This window comes from Corythoichthys intestinalis, chromosome 10 (assembly GCF_030265065.1).
Source record: "Corythoichthys intestinalis isolate RoL2023-P3 chromosome 10, ASM3026506v1, whole genome shotgun sequence".
Lineage (NCBI taxonomy): Eukaryota > Metazoa > Chordata > Actinopteri > Syngnathiformes > Syngnathidae > Corythoichthys > Corythoichthys intestinalis.
The window spans coordinates 43416360-43436143 of NC_080404.1; the positions used below are offsets into that span (position 1 = coordinate 43416360).

At 37.4% G+C, this 19784-nt stretch overlaps 1 protein-coding gene across 3 annotated transcripts in view; it reads left to right on the forward strand.

The window, feature by feature from the left end:
• prop1 (PROP paired-like homeobox 1) overlaps window positions 1-19264 on the forward strand; it is a 43619-nt gene extending 24355 nt beyond the window's left edge. For 2 of the 3 annotated variants that reach the window (XM_057847695.1, XM_057847693.1), the window contains 2 exons: window positions 18572-18801; window positions 18897-19264. In XM_057847695.1, coding sequence (XP_057703678.1) covers window positions 18572-18801; window positions 18897-19262 — 596 coding nt within the window. In that variant the 3' untranslated portion in view covers window positions 19263-19264. Of the gene's footprint in view, window positions 1-14127; window positions 14322-18571; window positions 18802-18896 lie in introns of those variants that run through there. The other variant, XM_057847696.1, reaches the window with a different exon arrangement.
• The last annotated feature ends 520 nt before the right edge of the window (window positions 19265-19784 follow it).

Sequence of the window (19784 nt, forward strand, 5' to 3'; positions counted from 1 at the left end):
TGTTTACATTAGTCTGTGACCACGGATGTACAATTTTTTTGTTGCAGAAAATGTAGCCTGTGTACAAATTCTTTGCCACTCTCTCACGTCAAAATATTACAGCTTTTTCATTTAGCAACGGCAGGAATTATGTCTTATGAAGACAATGCACATGTATACATGCTAGTTGTTTAGCTGTAGCTATAGCTAACAACAGACCGACTTAGGGCCCAAAGTTACCGAAATTTGCGTAAACAAACGAAATTAACTTACCGGAGTGGAAGTGCATAGAGCAAACTCTGTGTGTAACTGGAGAATCAAACGTTATGCCCTTCCTTCTGATCGAAGCCACCCATGCCATTCTTCGACGTTTGTTAAGTTCAGATATGACCTTTCCCTCGCCTTTTCTCCATGTAGGGATCCGGAAGAAACTCAATGGTGTTCCGTTGAGCTGTACATTCTCCTTTCTATTCGATCGGTTGTTGCAATTCTTTACCGCACAATAATTTCCAACCATTTTTAAAGAGCGACCTGTGTTGAAATGCCTCACTGTTTATGTTTACCCCTTCCAAAATGGCGATAGCGGCGGAGAGCTCGCGAGTGCCACATCATACGCTCGAGCCTAATTCAAACCTTTGTTTTAAAAAAAAAAGAAAAAAAGAAAAAATACTAAAGAAACATTTTGAAAACTTCCAGAAAAAATGTCCGGATTTCATGAGCAAATTTAATTTGCATTATTTGAACGTAAATTATATTAATATTAGGGCTGTTAAAATTATCGCGTAATTAATTTTTGTAATTAATCACGTTAAAATATTTGACTTAATTAACGCACGTGGCCCTCTCAAACAGTTTAAAAATGAGAGCAGTGTCATGGCCACTTGTTACTTGTGTTTTTTGTCTCCCTCTGCTGGCGCTTTGGTGCGACTGATTTTATGGGTTTAAGGACCATGAGAATTGTGTATTTATTGACATCAACAATGGTGAGCAGGGCCGGCCCAGCCTATACGCAGACTATGCAGCTGCTTAGGGTCCCTGACCACTAAGGGGCCCCCACTCTGGCAATTGTTTAATTTATATTCTATTTTGTTTACTACAGTTTGCTTTATTTGACTTTTGTGAGTTTTGATACTTGATTACAAGCTTTAAAAAAATAAAAGTTCTTCCTTAACTTCTTTCTTTCCTCTCTTAGAAAAAGGTTTGGCGCTATCTACTGTAAGTACTGACAATCATTTGGGGTAAGAAGTTTGAAGTATGCAGTGCACCAAAATCTGATTAATATACAAAATATGGACGTATGGGTTGGATTGCATGTATGGATTTCACAGTACACTGTGACGAAATGGTGGGCCAAAAATATGAGCCCCTTTGCATTATTTTGCTTAGACCCCCCAAATGGCCTGGGCCGGCCCTGATGGTGAGCTACTAGTTTATTTTTTGATTGAAAATTTTACAAATTTTATTAGAACGAAAACATTAAGAGGGGTTTTAATATAAAATTTCTAAAACTTGTACTAACATTTAGTATCTTTTAAGAACTAAAGTCATTCTATCCATGGATCGCTTTAACAGAATGTTAATGCTGTCTTGTTGATTTATTGTTATAATAAATAAATACAGTACTTATGTACAGTATGTTGAATGTACAGTTGTGGTCAAAAGTTTACATACACTTGTGAAGAACATAATGTCATGGCTCTCTTGATCAAGTCATTAGCCAATCAAATGTGCGTTTAGGAGGGTAAAAATGGGCCGGCATATTCAGCAAGTCAACAGAAGTCCATGTACATCTAAACTAGGGCTGTCAAAATTATCGCATTAACGGGCGATAATTAATTTTTTAAAATAATCACTTTAAAATATTTAACGTAATTAACGCACATGCCCCGCTCAAACAGATTAAAATGACAGTGTCATGTCCATTTGTTACTTGTGTTATTTTGTGTTTTGTCGCCCTCTGCTGGCGCTTGGGTGCAATTGATTTTATGGCACCATCCATGAGCATTGTGTAATTATTGACATTAACAATGGCGAGCTACTACTTTATTTTTTATTTGAAAATTTTACAAACTTTATTAAAACGAAAACATTAAGAGGGGTTTTAATATAAAATTTATATAACTTGTACTAACATTTATCTTTTAAGAACTACAAGTCTTTCTATCCATGGATCGCTTCAACAGAATGTTAATAATGTTAATGCCATCTTGTTGATTTATTGTTATAATAAACAAATGCAGGACTTATGTACAGTATGTTGAACGTATATATCCGTCTTGTTTCTTATCTTTCCATTCTAACAATAATTTACAGAAAAATATGACAAATTTTATAAATGGTTTGAATTGCGATTAATTACGATTAATTAATTTTTAAGATGTGATTAACTCGATTAAAAATGTTAATCGTTTGACAGCCCCAATCTAAACATAATGAAAGTAATTCACTTAATAATGGTGGGGTCAATTACAACATTTAAAACATATGGGAAGACAATCTAAATATATAACTACTGTATATAACTGAAGTCATTATATAACGCAAATAAGGTTGCTTCAAAGTTGGTGGGGACAATTTCAGCATCCTGAAAAATTGGTAGTGTTTTGTCCCTACCATCCCTATGCAGACCTACGCCCTTGTAATAGACAATTGAAGACGATATACTCACTTCCATTTTGACTAAACTATAACCTCATATGAGATTCTTTAGGACTCTGATTAAACCAAGACAAATTTATGTTGCGGCTATAGTGGTTTTTCGCTCCTGCGTGTATGTGTGAATTGGCTTTTGTGTTCAAGATGTTGAGATCAAACTGCAGCATAGAGGGGGAAAAAAACTATTCTGAGGTTCCAGAACATTCTAAGTCCTTATTGCAGCCTGATAAAAGAAGGATGAATATGTTTTGGGTTTGGGCTTTGCGAAATAGTCATTTGACAAAAGTATTGGGCCCAAAGGGCAATTTGATACCACGAACACAAAAACATCTTGTCTGAAGAGAAGAATGCGAGGCCTCACGCCATATTCTCAAAACACTTAATAGCAAGTAAAGTTGTACAATTCAGAAATGCTTCCTCGAATATTGCACAAAACTTGTGATTTGAACTGCTGTTATCCATGTCATCGTGTTGGCTTCAGTTCACCTTGCAAAAGCAAATTTAACTCAGATCATCCGTCATTTCCACTTTTCTATTTTTCTGTTTCAATGTGTAGAAAATGATTCTTATGAGGATAACAAAAGCATTTTTTAAAAGTGTGTACGACAGGGGGAAAAAAGTCTTAAATAGGATTATTATGTCAATTAGAATCATATTTTGAGAATATTCGACTATATACAACAATTTAGCAAAGCGCAGATGACGAGAAATTAGTCTTTTAATCTGCTGGCTCTAGCGTCCCCCCACAGGTGGATGACGTCATCGGAGTCACTATTTCATCTGATTTAGTATGCAGCCCATTGAGGGGGAATTATTCAAAATGAGGAAAACGTGACGAAGAGCGCCGCAAAATGTCATTGTTTCAGTCTCTCTACACCAATATTTTTACAGGATATTCTTTTTATCCAAGTATTTTCCCCAATAGCTAAATAAATGGCATGGTCATGACAAATAACAGTCTTGTGCTGAAAGAAATATGAAATAATAAAAATGCATTTATTCAGGAAGACATGGCAAAATTACTCCATAATGGTCAAAACTGTCGACTTCACCTTTACTGTCGCACCTCCCAAACGATATTTCATGCCACCTAAATCGGGTTTATGTCATTTTCCTTCCCCGGCTTCGGAGAATGTAAACAAACCAAGAGACGTGACAGCTAGCCAACATGCTAACCCGAACCGAGTGATGTTTCAAAGTCTTCGAAGTGGAAAATCACACATAACTGGCACGGATCATTTCACATGACGACTGGGTTGTCGATTGTCTTTGCCGATCGGCAAACCGCCCGGCGGAGAGCAATTTACAGCTGGTTCCCCTGCTACTACGGACAGGAGAGCTCGCCGGGGAAGAGCTTGACAATGACCGCTGAACAAACCGGCCGATGTCGGAGAAGCGTGTAGCTGCCAAAAAGTCAACGCGAATATGGCAAAATAATGCTTTACTACATGGCGAAGACATGAACTGCGAGAGTCATATCAGAGTGGCTGCAGTTGTTGTGCAGCTAACATGTGCAGCTAATGTGTATGAGGAGAGCTTTTTACATCCCCATCCATGATCAAACATAAGTAGTCCTTGATTTAAAGAAAGTTTGTAGTGTTTACTTTGTAATCGCTGTATTCGAGGCTATTTTTAACTCAAAGTTGCAATTTCTGATCGGTCGGAAAATTTGACAGAACACTGGGCACATGAGCACAATAAGCCGAGTACAGTGCTCTCCCAGTGGGGGGATGTGCGACAAGCTGCCGGTGTCGTCAGCCGAGTCGATAAGCCACAAAATGCAAGCCACCTACGCAGGGCCGGCCCAGGCCATTTTGGGGCCCTAAGCAAAATAATGCAAAGGGGCCCATATTTTGGCCCACCATTTCGTCACAGTGTACTGTGAAACCCATACATTCAATCCAACCCATAAGTCCGTATTTTGTATATTAATCAGATTTTGTTGCACTGCATACTTCTCACCCCAAATGATTGTCAGTACTTACAGTAGATAGCGCCAAACCTTTTTCTAAAAGAGGAAAGAAAGGAGTTAAGGAAGAACTTTTATTTTTTTAAGCTTGTAATCAAGTATCAAAACTCACAAAAGTCAAATAAAGCAAACTGTAGTAAACAAAATAGAATATGAATTAAACAGATTGCCAGATTGGGGGCCCCCTAGTGGTCAGGGGCCCTAAGCAGCTGCATAGTCTGCGTATAGGCTGGGCCGGCCCTGCACCTATGTATTAAAATGATCCCAGTATTTGACATAATACAAAACATAGTGTTTACTCACTTCCTCGTAAGTCCCATGGTCCCGCAGTAGTAAGACCAAAAACCCCAAAAAGGCGCACACACCTCTCCCTCGTGCAGCAGGATTTTTCTGCAGCCGTTTGGCTGGCGTGATGCGAAAAATAAGCGTATTAATCCGCAAAATCAGCTGAATCCTTAGTCCTTCTCATACAACAGTACAGGCTGTATAGTGAAGAGGACTCCTTCCGCCATACACGTCACAGCGCTGTCTTTCTCAACTCAAGACTGTTGCCGGAATTCATTCATTTTCATGGCGCGGGGTTAAAAAACTATATAAATATAGCGATCGCTTCCACACACATCCAAGCGGTCCATTTCATTCAGCAGCATTAAATACTGCATGTATTATGAAATAAACATGCTTTTTCGAGTCACAGGCACTTTAAAACTAGATTTTGTACAGAAAAGGTACTATTTAGAATATTATTTCAGATTATTTATTTGTACATTAAGAATTGAAAAGACAGCTATTACTTTGTTCAAGGATGATCCCCTAATCCAGAAGAGGCTTTTTATTTATTTTTTATTTTATTTTATTTTTAAATACAGTTGGGCAAATAAGTATATAGTCAACCACCAATTGTGCAAGTTCTCCTACTTGAAAAGATTAGAGAGGCCTGTAATTGTCAACATGGGTAAACCTCAACCATGAGACACAGAATGTGGAAAAAAAAACTGAAAATCACATTGTTTGATTTTTAAAGAATTTATTTCCAAATTAGAGTGGAAAATAAGTATTTGGTCACCTACAAACAAGATTTCTGGCAGTCAAAGAGGTCTACTGAGGCGCCACTCGTTACCTGTATTAATGGCACCTGTTTTAACTCATTATCGGTATAAAAAACACCTGTCCACAACCACAGTCAGTCACACTCCAAACTCCACTATGGCCAAGACCAAAGACCTGTCGAAGGACACCAAAGACAAAATTGTAGACCTGCACCAGGCTGGGAAGACTGAATCTGCAATAGGTAAAACACTTGGTGTAAAGAAATCAACGGTGGGAGCAATTATTAGAAAATGGAAGACATACAAGACCACTGATAATCTCCCTCGATCTGGGACTCCATGCAAGATCTGACCCCGTGGCATCAAAATAATAACAAGAACGGTGAGCGAAAACCCCAGAACCACACGGGGGGACCGAGTGAATGACCTACAGAGAGCTGGGACCACAATAACAAAGGCTACTATCAGTAACACAATGCGCCGCCAGGGACTCAAATCCTGCACTGCCAGACGTGTCCCCCTGCTGAAGAAAGTACACGTCCAGGCCCGTCTGCGGTTCGCTAGAGAGCATTTGGATGATCCAGAAGAGGACTGGGAGAATGTGTTATGGTCAGATGAAACCAAAATAGAACTTTTGGGTAGAAACACAGGTTCTCGTGTTTGGAGGAGAAAGAATACTGAATTGCATCTGAAGAACACCATACCCACTGTGAAGCATGGGGGTGGAAACATCATGCTTTGGGGCTGTTTTTCTGCAAAGGGATCAGGACGACTGATCCATGTAAAGGAAAGAATGAATGGGGCCGTGTAGCGAGAGATTTTGAGTGAAAATCTCCTTTCATCAGCAAGGGCGTCTAAGATGAGACGTGGCTGGGTCTTTCAGCATGATCCCAAACACACAGCCAGGGCAACAAAGGAGTGGCTTCGTAAGAAGCATTTCAAGGTCCTGGAGTGTCTTAGCCAGACTCCAAAACTCAACCCCATAGAAAATCTGTGGAGGGAGTTGAAAGTCCGTGTTGCCCAACGACAGCCCCAAAACATCACTGCTCTCAAGGTGATCTGCATGGAGGAATGGGCCAAAATACCAGCAACAGTGCGTGAAAAGCTTGTGAAGACTTACAGAAAACGTTTGGCCTCCGTTATTGCCATCAAAGGGTACATAACAAAGTATTGAGATGAACTTTTGGTATTGACCAAATTCTTATTTTCCACCATGATTTGCAAATAAATTCTTTAAAAATCAAACAATGTGATTTATGTTTTTTTTTCCACATTCTGTCTCTCATGGTTGAGGTTTACCCATGTTGACAATTACAGGCCTCTCTAACATTTTCAGGTGGGAGAACTTGCACAATTAGTGGTTGACTAAATACTTATTTGCCCCACTGTAATTATTCCATAGTTTTATTATTTTAGGTATAATAAAGCCTGTTGAGTAACCTCTGACAATTTGAATGTGTGTCTTTGGTTATATAGCTATTATCTTATTATAAAAATGAATTTTCTATCCAGACGGAGGACTCACACTTTTTAATATATTAAGGTGATAAGGCAGGCATCTTTGAGTGAACTTCGAGTCAAACTTAAGTATCTCGAGGCCGGGCCGAGTGTTCTCTTTGGAAATCTAAATGTGGTCACCCTAGGTCAGGTGATAAAGTGAAGGAAGCTAAATACACGCGCCCCAAGCCGCATGCTAGCGTGGCTGTTGCAGAATCTTGATCACAATCAGCCACGTGCAATTCATCATGACATGGCCATCTGGCACTTATAAAACTGTCACTGAGGACAATACAAAGCTGGACAACATATGGCTGTAACTTATATGATTTAAAAAAAAAATGTGTGTGGCCACTTTCATCTTTATTTAGAGTTCAAAACGATTTTAATTGATGAACATAGCATTTTTTTGGGGGGGAAAGGGGCAATTGAGACAATTTTGCATATTGACTTTAATAGGTGAACATTCAAAATGTAACACATAGCACAAAAATGACTTCTAACATCACAGCAAACAGTGCAAAGAGACTTGGAATGATATCCTTTGTGACCTCAGGTTTTTGCTTAATATGCTTTGATTTTTTTCCCCCCATAAGTGTGCTCCACATGGTGTGAAATAGCAAAATCCGGAGAAAAAAGCATCATGAATCACTGGTCCACTCCACAATATTTAAAATATGACATGATAGCACCCATAAGTAGATTTTAAGGGGGGGTCTGGCCCCCGCCTAGTGGCCAAAAAGTGTCATTGCATGAAGTTGACTTTCCTATGTATATAAAAGTTGTAAAGCAATAAAACTGCAAGAAAAATGAATGAAATGAACGAAGAAAAAAAAAATTATAAAGGGTCAAAATTATTTTTCAAACAAATCATGTGACTAGCACCTTAGACGGTCATTTGCTTTGCATATAATTTTTTTTTTTAATTTAAATAAATAAATAGCGGATGGCAATTTTATTTTTCAAATGATTTTTTTCTTTGATTGAAAATATTTTTTTATAGAAGCAACTCTTTTGGGGTTTGAATGATTTGGATACAAATGTCCTACCCATAATATGGCCCAAACACAAAAAGGATTGCTTCAATCAAAGAAAACTTTTTCAATGAAAAATTAAGTGTTCAAATAAAATTTTTTCAATCTCAAATATTTTTTGTCGCATTCGAAAATGTTTTCTATGATTGAAATTTTTCGTTTTTTGATTGAAGTGATTTTTCTTTTAGATTTTTTTTTTTTTTTTTAAGCAACTTATTTTCGATTGAATAATAAAGACAAAAACGTTCTAGCCAAAATGTGGCCCAAACACAAATCAACATTACTTCAATCAAAAAAATTTGACTCCAATCAAAGATAAAAAATTTTTTTTAAAAAAAGGCTTTCACATGCATTTTTTTTTTGTTTCAAATTCATTTTTGCATTCAAACACTTTTTTTTTTTTTGATTGAAGCGACTTTTTTTGGATTTAATAATAAAGACACAAATCTACCTCCATATGGATCCGCCCAGGGGATACAATTTTTGACTGGAGTAACTACATTGGCACGACATCGACGGGCGTACCATATTCAATGGATGACGATCTTGGCGAAAAGTATTGCCTAAGCAGCCTGATTCAGAATTCAAATGCAAATTTTTCAATCTCAAATATTTTTTCGCATTCGAAAATGTTTTCAATGATTGAAATTTTTCGTTTTTTGATTGAAGTGATTTTTCTTTTTGAAAATAATGTATTTTTTGAAGCAACTTATTTTCGATTGAATAATAAAGACAAAAACGTCTTAGCCAAAATGTGGGCCAAACACAAATCAACATTACTTCAATCCAAAAAATTGCTTCAATCAAAAAAAAAAAAAACTTGACTCCAATATAAAAAAATCAAATCAAAATAGCTTTCACATGCATTTTTTGAGTTCAAAATTTATTTATGAATTCAAACACATTTTTTTTTAATTGAAGCGACTTTTTTTTTGTTGAAAATATATATTTTGATTGAAGCAACTTTTTTTTTTACTGAAGCAACTTTGTTTTAATTGAATAATAAAGACACAAATCTACCTCCATATGGATCTGCCCAGGGGATACTATTTTTGACTGGGGTAACTACATTGGCACGACACCGGCAGGCGTACCATCAGACACGGCGCTCCGCATACGCATACGCATAACACGCACTGCGCGTAGGGCACCAACTCCCTGAAGGGGCACCAAAAAAAAAAAATCAAGTTTGTAAAAAAATCCTAAAAAATAGTAATAATAACAACAATATATAGTATTTAAAATAAAACTTTGTAAAGCCTGATAAATGCAAGTAATACAAATATAAGTAACATAGGCTCATTATTTACACAAAAAAAGAATCTCCTGTGCGGCCCTCTCATCAGTCTACCTTTGGTGCCCCCCCTCAATTCCATAGTGGTTTGCTCCATTATGCTTCAGTCGCAAATTTGGCAGAAGTTTATTCTTGAAAGGAAATGTCATCGAAAAGACAACAAGAGTCGGGGGCGGAAAAAAGGAAGAGGAAAAAGCAGCGAGATGATGCCCGCGCATCACTTGCAGGTAAGAATGTTTTTTTGTTTTTTTTTAAACAATTGTTTATTTATTATCTGCTACGTTTACATGACTACAATAATCTGATAACTGGGAATAACCAGGTAATGACAATAATGAGAGATTGACGCATTTACGTGTACTTCAGTGATGTGATAATCAGGAAAAACCTGGTTTACGTGTTAAGTCAATAGTTCGATTTCTTTCCAAGTACATGACGTAAAACTCTTGGTCGCAGCATAAGCCTTCCTCCATGTCTACCAAAAACCCATGCTTGCTTGAAGTTGTCCCACTGCACCTCTTCAAATGCGAGTGTGACGATTGCGTTACACAAGCTTGCTAACTGCAGAGTAGGCCCATAGGCTGACAGCGAATCAGTTTGGCGTCCCTAAGGCCTCTCTAGCGACATCCGTGAATGCGAATGTTTGTGAAATATTACCGTTGACAACTAAGTTATTTCGTAAAATAAAACAATACTGACAAATGTTCAGATATTGTTCATTTCTATTGTTGGGGGGGGGGGGGGGCACCACAAAGCATTTATGCCTAGGGCACCAAAATAGCTAGCGCCGGCCATGCGTACCATACTCAATGGATGATGATCTCGGCGAAAAGTATTGCCTAAGCAGCCTGATTTTGAATTCCCCTCAAGAATGATGGGAAACAAACAAACAAAAAACGCTCATCGTCAATTCATTTTTTAATAAATATTCCTGTAAGTTAATTTTATTGCTGACACTGTGTTTTGGGGTCATCAGCATGTTGTGCCCCCCCTGCCCCAAAAGGCAAACTCCGCCTATGATAGCACCCATCATCGGTGCAATGGCATATACTACCATATATTTTGAAATAACTTTATTGACCCAGTGTGGAATAATGCAGTTACAGGGTTTGAATCTTTTAAATCAAAAGCAGAATTGTGGTTAGTGGATTAAAACAAATGTTGATTTACTGGTCACGCCATTCTGTCTTTCATAAGTGTCACGGCTGAATTAGCTGGATGGTTCTAGCAATTTTGTGAGGCTAATACAGAGAAAAGAGAATACTAAGAAGTCGTTGCCGTCACACAAAGCTTGTAAAATGAAGAATTTGTTTCTGCTAATCTGATGAAGCCTCTTGCAAAAAAATCATATTGCCCGATATATGGGATGGGACTCAAGTGGTTTGAAGTCCTATTTTGATAGTACAGTGCCCCCGCGCGGCCGTTTTCTGATCTTCGTTGAGTCATGCCTATTGCCCGTTGCCAACCCATATATAAATATCTACTGTACTCTTATTTGGCTGTCATTGACAGAGCTCGACGTCCAATTAAAAAAAAAAAAAAAAAAAAAAAGTAAAGCTAAAAATGATGAATAAATAATCTTTAAAATAATCAAAGCTAAAAATGATAAATAAATCAGTCAATAAATACATAAAATAAATTATATTTATATTTTCTGAATATTAAAAAAAAATTAAAGTGAAAATATTTACTATTGCCCACGTTTTTTAAGTGAAATACAAAAAAGAAAATGATCTTTTTTTTGTGTGTCTCCCAATACCAATTTGTTATGTATTTCGTTTAAAAAAAAAAAAAAAAAAAAAAACGGGGAAATAGTATTTTCTTTTTTGTTAAATGCATTTTCTTAATAATCAGAAAAAACCAAAAAAAAATTTTTTTTGTGTTTATTTATTCATACCTATTTGCAGTATATATACAATTTTTAAGAAACAAAAAAGAAGGAAAAATTGGTCAACATTCTTTTTCGATTTTTCAAATTTAATTGAAAAAAAAAAAATGGGGATTTGACAAATCGGATGAATTTAAAATATATATATATAATTATATATCAATATTTGAAATAAAGAAATATACATAAAATTTTATATCAATAATTAAAATAATGATGCTAGATTTTTTTCCCCATTTAATTTGACCTCCAACTTGTGTCATCTTTCTGGATTTTTGTTGGAAACATCGTCTACAGTACAATGATGCATCTGCACACGTTGTCCTGAATGGCTTTATTATCTGCTCATAAGTCACTTAAGCCAAGTCAAAACGTGACCATAGATAACGCAGGCCACCATAAATATAACCAAAATGAAGAAAAACAAAACGGTGGCTGTAAACGACGTGACATGACATGACAAGCCAAGGCAAGGCAAATTTATTTGTAAAGTACAATTCAACACAAGGTATTTCAAAGTGCTTTACATCACATAAAAATCCCAAAACACACATAAAATTATGCACAAAATTAACATTAAATGATGATGATATACATGGACTTAACCACTGTCTATCGTAGACATTCAATTTTTTTTTGTATCAAACTCCAGATTTGTATATACAGTGGTGTGCAAAAGTATCTAAACCAATTTCTACATAAAATCACAATCAGATGTGATCTGATCTTTGTCAAAATCACACACAATGACAGAAGGGGGAAAATAAGTAAGTGAACCCTTTGCCTAAGGAGACTTAAAGAGCAATTGAAACCAATTTTTACCAAACAATTTAAGTCAGGTATGTGCCCAATCACTGGTGAGTGGTTTGAATACGCCCTGCCCACTATAAACCACACACCTGGTAAGAATTGTCTTGATGAGAAGGATTGTCTGATGTGCATCATGGCTCAGTCAAAAGAGCTGTCTGAAGACCTGCGATTAAGGATTGTTGATCTGTATAAAGCGTGGAAAGGATACAAAACTATCTCTAAAAGTCTGGATGCTGTTTCTCTCCCAAGGAGTGGCCGGCCACCAAAGATGATGCCAAGACTTCAGCGCAGAATACACAGAGAGGTATACAAGAACCCTAGAGTGTCTGCTAAAGACTTACAGAAATCACTGGCACAGTCCAATATCACCGTGCACACATAAACTATCTGTAAAACAATGGCAAAGAATGGTGTTCATGGGAGGACTCCACGGAGGAAGCCACTGCTGTCTAAAAAAACAACATTGTTGCTCGTCTAATGTTCGCAAATGGCACTTGGACACTCCACAGACGTTTTGGCAAAATATTTTGTGGACTGATAAATCCAATGTTCCACCTCATCCCCACTGTGAAGCATGGTGGAGGGAGCATCATGACTTGGGGCTGTTTTGCTATTTCATGGCCTGGACAACTTGCAATCATTAATGGAAGAATGTATTCACAAGTTTATCAGGATGTTTTTCAGGAAAACCTGAGGCCGTCTGTCAGACAGTTGAAGCTAAAAGGAGGATGGATGCTGCAACAAGACAGTGATCCAAAACACAGAAGTAAATCAACTTCAGAATGGTTTCAGAAGAACACAATACAGGTTCTGGAGTGGCCAAGTCAAAGTCCAGACTTGAACCCCACTGAGATGCTGTGGCATGACCTAAAGACAGGGATTCATGCCAGACATCCCAGGACTCTGACTGAACTACAGCAGTTTTGTAGAGAAGAATGGGCCAAGATTAGTCTTGACTGATGTGCCAGACTGATCTGCTGCTACAGGAAGCGTTTGGTTGAAGTTATTACTGCCAAAGGGGGAGGCAAAAAATATTAAATGTGATGACTCACTTGCTTATTTTTCCCCCTTTTGTCATTGTTTGCCTACTATCCTCATTAATATATGAAAACCTGTAAATGTTTGGGTGGTTTTAGTTAAAGCAGACACTGTTTTTTCATCTGTGTGATTTTGACAAAGATCAGATCACATTTGATGGTGATTTTATGCAGAAATTTGAAAAATTCAGATACTTTTTCATAGGCAAGGCAAATTTATTTATATAGCACAATTCAACACAAGACAATTCAAAGTGCTTTACATCACATGAAGATCATAAAAATCACATTTAAGACAATCAAAATCGGAAATAAAATTATACATAAAAATCGCATTTGATAACAAATAAAATAAAAATAAATAAATAAAACAAAAACTACTACTACTAATAATAATTGAAATCAGCAATGGAGATAAGCACAAGAGGAATAGAAAGCAAGTAGATTGAAATATATAGACAGTTATGGATATGCAGTGCGAAACAAAAGCGTTTTTAGCCCTGATTTAAAAGAGCTAACAGTTTGAGCATACTTCAGACGTTCAGGTAACTTGTTCCAGAGGTGAGGAGCATAATAACTAAATGCTGCCTCACCCTGCTTGGTTCTTGTTCTTGGAACATGCAGAAGACCGGTTCCAGACGACCTTAGGGGTCTAGATGTCTCATAGAAATCTAACAAATCAAGCATGTATTTTGGTCCAAGGCCATTAAATGTTTTGTAGACGAGCAGTAGTATTTTAGTCTATCCTTCATACCACTGTACTTTTATCAGTGCTGAGTGAGAAGGTCCAGCTTCTGATTGAAAAACAGCACACATCATTCTCGAGTCATTATGCCAAAAGCTTCACATCAGAACAATTTGTCATATCACCGAATCATATCGCAGTTGCATTAGTCCCACCGTCCACACCTCCACAAAAGTAAAAAAGACATGTGACATCAGAGTTACTGGTGGGGGGTTGTGTCTTAGTGTTGGCTAGCCAACACTTCTCACCACATCCATGAGCAGTGCAGTGATGTCCCAAGTAAAAGTCACAGTGGATGCATTAAGGAGCCACCAGGACTGTGCTGACAGGTACTCCAATATGGCCACTGTCAGCTCCACGGCCGGTAAGTTTGAATAACCATATTCATTGCTATATTTTCATTTTACAATTTGGAACAAAGGCCTATTAGTAAATAGAATCGATTAAATACAGAATATGAAATTTGGAGACTCTCTAAGAATCTTGTTTGAAAACGCCCAGATGGAGTAGTGCTTCAGAAATGTTTTAGGTGAATACTCTCCAGTCTGTTTTAAGGATGTTGATGTTTAATTTTATTAGTTTTGCACAGTTCTACACGCTGCTTGTCAAAGTTCTGGAAGCATTGGTATAGGTGCTTTTTAAAAGTGGGTTGCTAGGAGACCCAGTGCTCTATCAACTGTAGTTCACTTTTATTTAATATCATTGTTTTTGCTTGTATTGTGTTGTTGTAATTTGGACCTTGAGTCTGTTAATAAAATCTATCTATCTGCAGGGTCTCTGCAGGTTTCAACAGGCCAAATTTAAGACTTCTTTTAAGACCATATTGAATACAGTTTAAGACCCATTTCACATTAATACCGGCAAAAAAACATACAAAAAAAGACTTAATGGAAAATAAGCAGGGAGCACAGGTAGTTCCGCTTCGTAGTTTTGTTTTGGCGTCCTCAAAAATCAAACATTTAAAAGCGAGACTGAAGTTTATGCATGTTCTCAATAAAAGTAATTTCTATCAATTTTTATGACCTTTCAAAATCGTATTTTAGATCTTTTGTGAGATTTTAGGAGAATTTGAGACATTTTAAGGCCTTAAAGCAACACTAGGTAACTTTCCAACCTTTGTAAAATATTTTCATAACATTTGTGATAATATGTCGACTGACAACTAGTTGAATGACACCTCTTTTATATTTTTCTGTATCGCTTTCACCGGCACTAACTAACTTTGAGGAGGGTGGCAGAAACCTTGCCACACACAAATAAAACTACAAATGTGCTGATTGCTTTATGACATACGTCATTTCCCTCTTTCCCCATTCATTATAAAGACGGAAGTTGATGTGAACGCTTTCACGCGAATTCTGCAAAGATGGCAGAGCAACAAAAGAGACAAAAAGTTTTTTCTGAGGAGGAAAAAAAGAGAGGCTGTACCACTATATGGCAGAAAACACTCAGGTGACTTGAAGTTCCGCTCTGAGACCCCCAATTTGGCCAAATTTCAGATTTTGCCCTATATGCATGTGTGATACAACATTGGAAAGCTTAAAATCTCAAATTTCTGGGGAAAGAAAAATCTTGAACAGGAGGGCGTTTAATATATATATATTTTTTTAAACAGCAAAACCCTAACTGGAGGTGAGAGCACTCGAGAGCAGAATTAAAGACGCCATGACTTTAACAAGATATTGTCGCGTACTTACCTTGTTTCGATCCAAAAACTCTTTGTAGAATGTATCACATAGTGTCAAGACACAGCTGTGAATGGCCACAGCTGGATTTTTTGGGGATTTTAGGGGTGAAACATGGTAAAATAACAAGGGTCGTGATGCAGAAATTGCAGACATCAAGGAGTGGTTGAGATTTTCTTTTTCATATATAATTTTAAGGATTTAAATGTTTTTTTTTTTTTTTTTTTTCAATTTTTCATTGTTTGGATCGATTATTCATCATCTAAGATATCGGAGAAAATGAAACAGTAACAAAAAAATACAATTAAGCGATAGTTATGAGGTAGATATCAGTGACTTTTTTACAGACGCCACTTTTTTCATTGTTACGTCATTTGTTTAAAAGTTTAAAATATGTGAGTGAATAATTTTTTTAAGTTTTTTTTTTTTAATGAAATATTAGACATCAATTAATGATTCTAAGCTAAAAATGACAGACACTTTGAATAATAAATACAATTAATTACCTTCGTTTTATGGCTGGGTTGAAACAAACGCGGTTGCGCGACGTCTGTAAACAGGGGTTACCAGGGTAAAGCGGACAAAAATATTTCAGGGGCTTAATGCCCCATGAATCTGCTATGGCAGCATATAAACATATTGTTCTATCAAACACAACAGTTCTTTTGGCTTATAATACCGCAGTTTCTTTTCAAGAGGAGTGCAAGAGCAGAAACTGCTTTTTCAGTCTTGTCTGTGTTTTCCACCATATACAGAATAAACATTGGCCCGGATCTTACTCGCTGGCGTGACACCGCCCCCCTCAACCGAACTTGGGGTGGGGGGTTAACTACACTTAAGGCTGGAACACACCCGCCGGGTCAATGCAGTGAAACGCCGCCATTCAAGTCAAGTCAGTCGCGGTGCAGCCGCATTTTAGAAGCGTCCTATGAGCGGTTCAAAGCGACGCAATCGAAACGAATGGCAGAGTTTATTATTTGACAGGACCCTCCTGTGTCAATACTACTAGGTAGACCGGAAGTCACTGATGTAAAAATACAGTGGATCCGGTCGATTTTGAAAATAATATGCAATTCATTTTATTAATTTCTGAGTGGTGCTTTAACTTGAGAAAATCCATCAATAAAGCTTTTGAAAACCGTTCATAAGAAAAAAAAAATTTCATTGAGGCATTACATTTGTAAAATACATGTTAAAAACTTTGTCATTGCGATTGTTTTTCTCTTTAGCACAGGACTTCTTTATTGCTAACTGTCATATGCTATTGTTTAGCCACAACTGGATTCATTGCCTCCTTACTATTCATCCTTCACACAGATGCTGGAAACAGAAATGTTGTTTAATCCATCCGCAGGGAGATTGATTTTTGATTGATTGATGGTTTTACGACATTGCGCGGGAGTGCGCGGGGAAACGCCGTCTTCCTCAAGGCAAAACACTACCGGGTTGGTCCACCGGTGTCGCTAAAATTGACCAAAACCGAAAACCTACCAAGTATTGTGAAAATTCTAATTATTGGATTTAAGACATTTTTAGACTTTTTAAGAACTCGCGGACACCCTGATCTATTGTGTACAATTGATTTAAAAAACCAAAAAAAACCAATAAGATATCTTATATATTAATATTAGGGCTGTCAAACGATTAAAATTTTTAATCAAGGTAATTACAGCTTAAAAATTAATTAATCGTAATTGATCGCAATTCAAACCATCTCTAAAATATGACATATTTTTCTGTAAATTATTGTTGGAATGGAAAGATAAGACACAAGACGGATATATACATTCAACATATGGTACATAAGTACTGTATTTGTTTATTATAACAATAAATCAACAAGATGGCATTAACATTATTAACATTCTCTTAAAGGGACATGGATAGAAAGACTTGTAGTTCTTAAAAGATAAATGTGAGTACAAGTTATAGAAATGTTGTATTTAAAACCCATCTTAATGTTTTCGTTTTATTAAAATTTGTAAAAATTTCAATCATAAAATAAACTAGTCGCTCGCCTATGTTGATGTCAATAATTACACCATGCTCGCTCACTGTGCTGAAATCCATAAAATCATTTGGACCCAAGCGCCAGCAGAGGGCGCCAAAAACCAAAAAAAAAACAAGTAACAAGCGGACATTATACTGCTGCCATTTTAATCTGAGCGGGGCATGTGCGTTAATTGCATCAAATATTTTAATGTGATTAATTTAATAAATTAATTACCGCCCGTTAACGCGATAATTTTGACAGCCCTAATTAATATACATAAAGAAAGTGGGGAAGGGCACCCTTACATCCATATAACTTCCCTAATACTGTTGAAAGAAAATATTTTCCTCGGTTTGTATAAATAATACATACATTACTTTTGAATGACTCCCAAAAATAAGCATTGACAGTCCTTTGATATATATATATTATCAAACAATAAATATATCATCTGTATTGTTTGGCACATATGCTCCTTTGGTTGCTGGTCTAAATAGAGTGTAAAAAGATACCATTGCTATAAAAATAAACAGCTAAGTCACAACGGTGCTGCTATACTTGGACCAATTATCAAATTGGTTTTTTTTTGTTTTTTTTAAAGTGAAAACGAGAGGTTAGCTCAATTCCCCACTCCGACAAATTAGTCGCTTTGCTGGTTGATGTAGTAGTAATCTACATCAAATCCCTCCGTTTCTGGTATCTCTTTCTCGCGAGTTAGTGTTTGCCTGCAAAACCTCTCTGGCTCTCAGGTTGCCTCATGGCAGTGGGAACCACCGAGTCTGTGTAAGTCCTCTTTAATGGAAAAAGTCATCGTTGACTTAACGTGTTAAGTCATGCTTTTTGCAAGATGCCAACCGGGGACACACAGGAGCTGAAGAATGGTCTTTAAATCCAGGTAAAGGCATAAGACCTCACCTTTGTTCATCCTGAAAACAGATATTGGAAATTCATTGAGCAAGGGGTCACCATGCGAGACCTCCGCCGGTGCGGGTGTTAGCCGCCGGAGCCGAGCCCTACACTCTCCAGCGAGGAGACGCCTGCGCACTACCTTCAGCCACAAGCAGCTGGAACAGCTGGAGATGGCCTTTGGACAGAACCAGTATCCTGATATCTACTTCAGAGAGGAGTTGGCACGGATCACAAAACTCAACGAGGCTCGAATTCAGGTATAAGGGTGTAACGATAAATCGATTGAGATCGAAACATCGATCAAAAGCCCTTTATTTGTGATATCGACAAAAATCCATCCATGTGTCAGCAGGTGTGGTTTCAGAACAGAAGAGCCAAACAGCGCAAACACGAGCGGGTCTCCCAAAAATCGAACCCATCGGGGCTGATGTCAGGCCGCAGGGCACTACTGGGGACAATGCACGTCACGACTCCTGTGGCTCGGCAGTACTACGCCCAGCCCCTGGCCCACATTCCCCACGTAGCTACAGTGCTCCCTGCCAGGGTGTACCCCCACCACCCCCAAGGTCCGGTTAGCCCGTGCCCATCCATCCCACCACTGGCGACCTCTCAGCACCAGCATGAAGAATGGTACAACCATATGAGAAGCAACCTGACCTCAACAATGTTATCTTTGTCATCCATGCAGAACCTTGAACCTTCCTCTCACTGGAGTTAAGCATCGGCCATTAGATAATAATAATTAAACCAAAATCACGTTGTGTTTACTCCAGCAAATTGTTTCTTTATCATACTCATTAGATGCTCTATGGCTTGAAAATTTGGAATTTAATAAATGTATCCTTTGAAATATGAGTTGTTAGCAGAGTTGTTTTCGTCAACAATGTCGATAACGGAAACATTTCTTCGGCAAACCATTTTTTTCATGACGAGACGATGACGAGCTAAAAACATAGCTTAGGAAACTAGAACATAACTAGACGAATGGCAGTTTTGTCTGACGTGATGAAAATAAGCGGATTTTAAGGTGGCCAAAAAGTGTGATTGCATGAAATTGACATTCCTATACAGTGGGGCAAATAAATATTTATTCAACCACTAATTGTGCAGTCTCCCACTTGAAAATATTAGAGAGGCCTGTAATTGTCAACATGGGTAAACCTCAACCATGACAGACAGAATGTGGAAAAAAAAAAAAAAAAAACTGAAAATCACATTGTTTGATTTTTAAATAATTTAT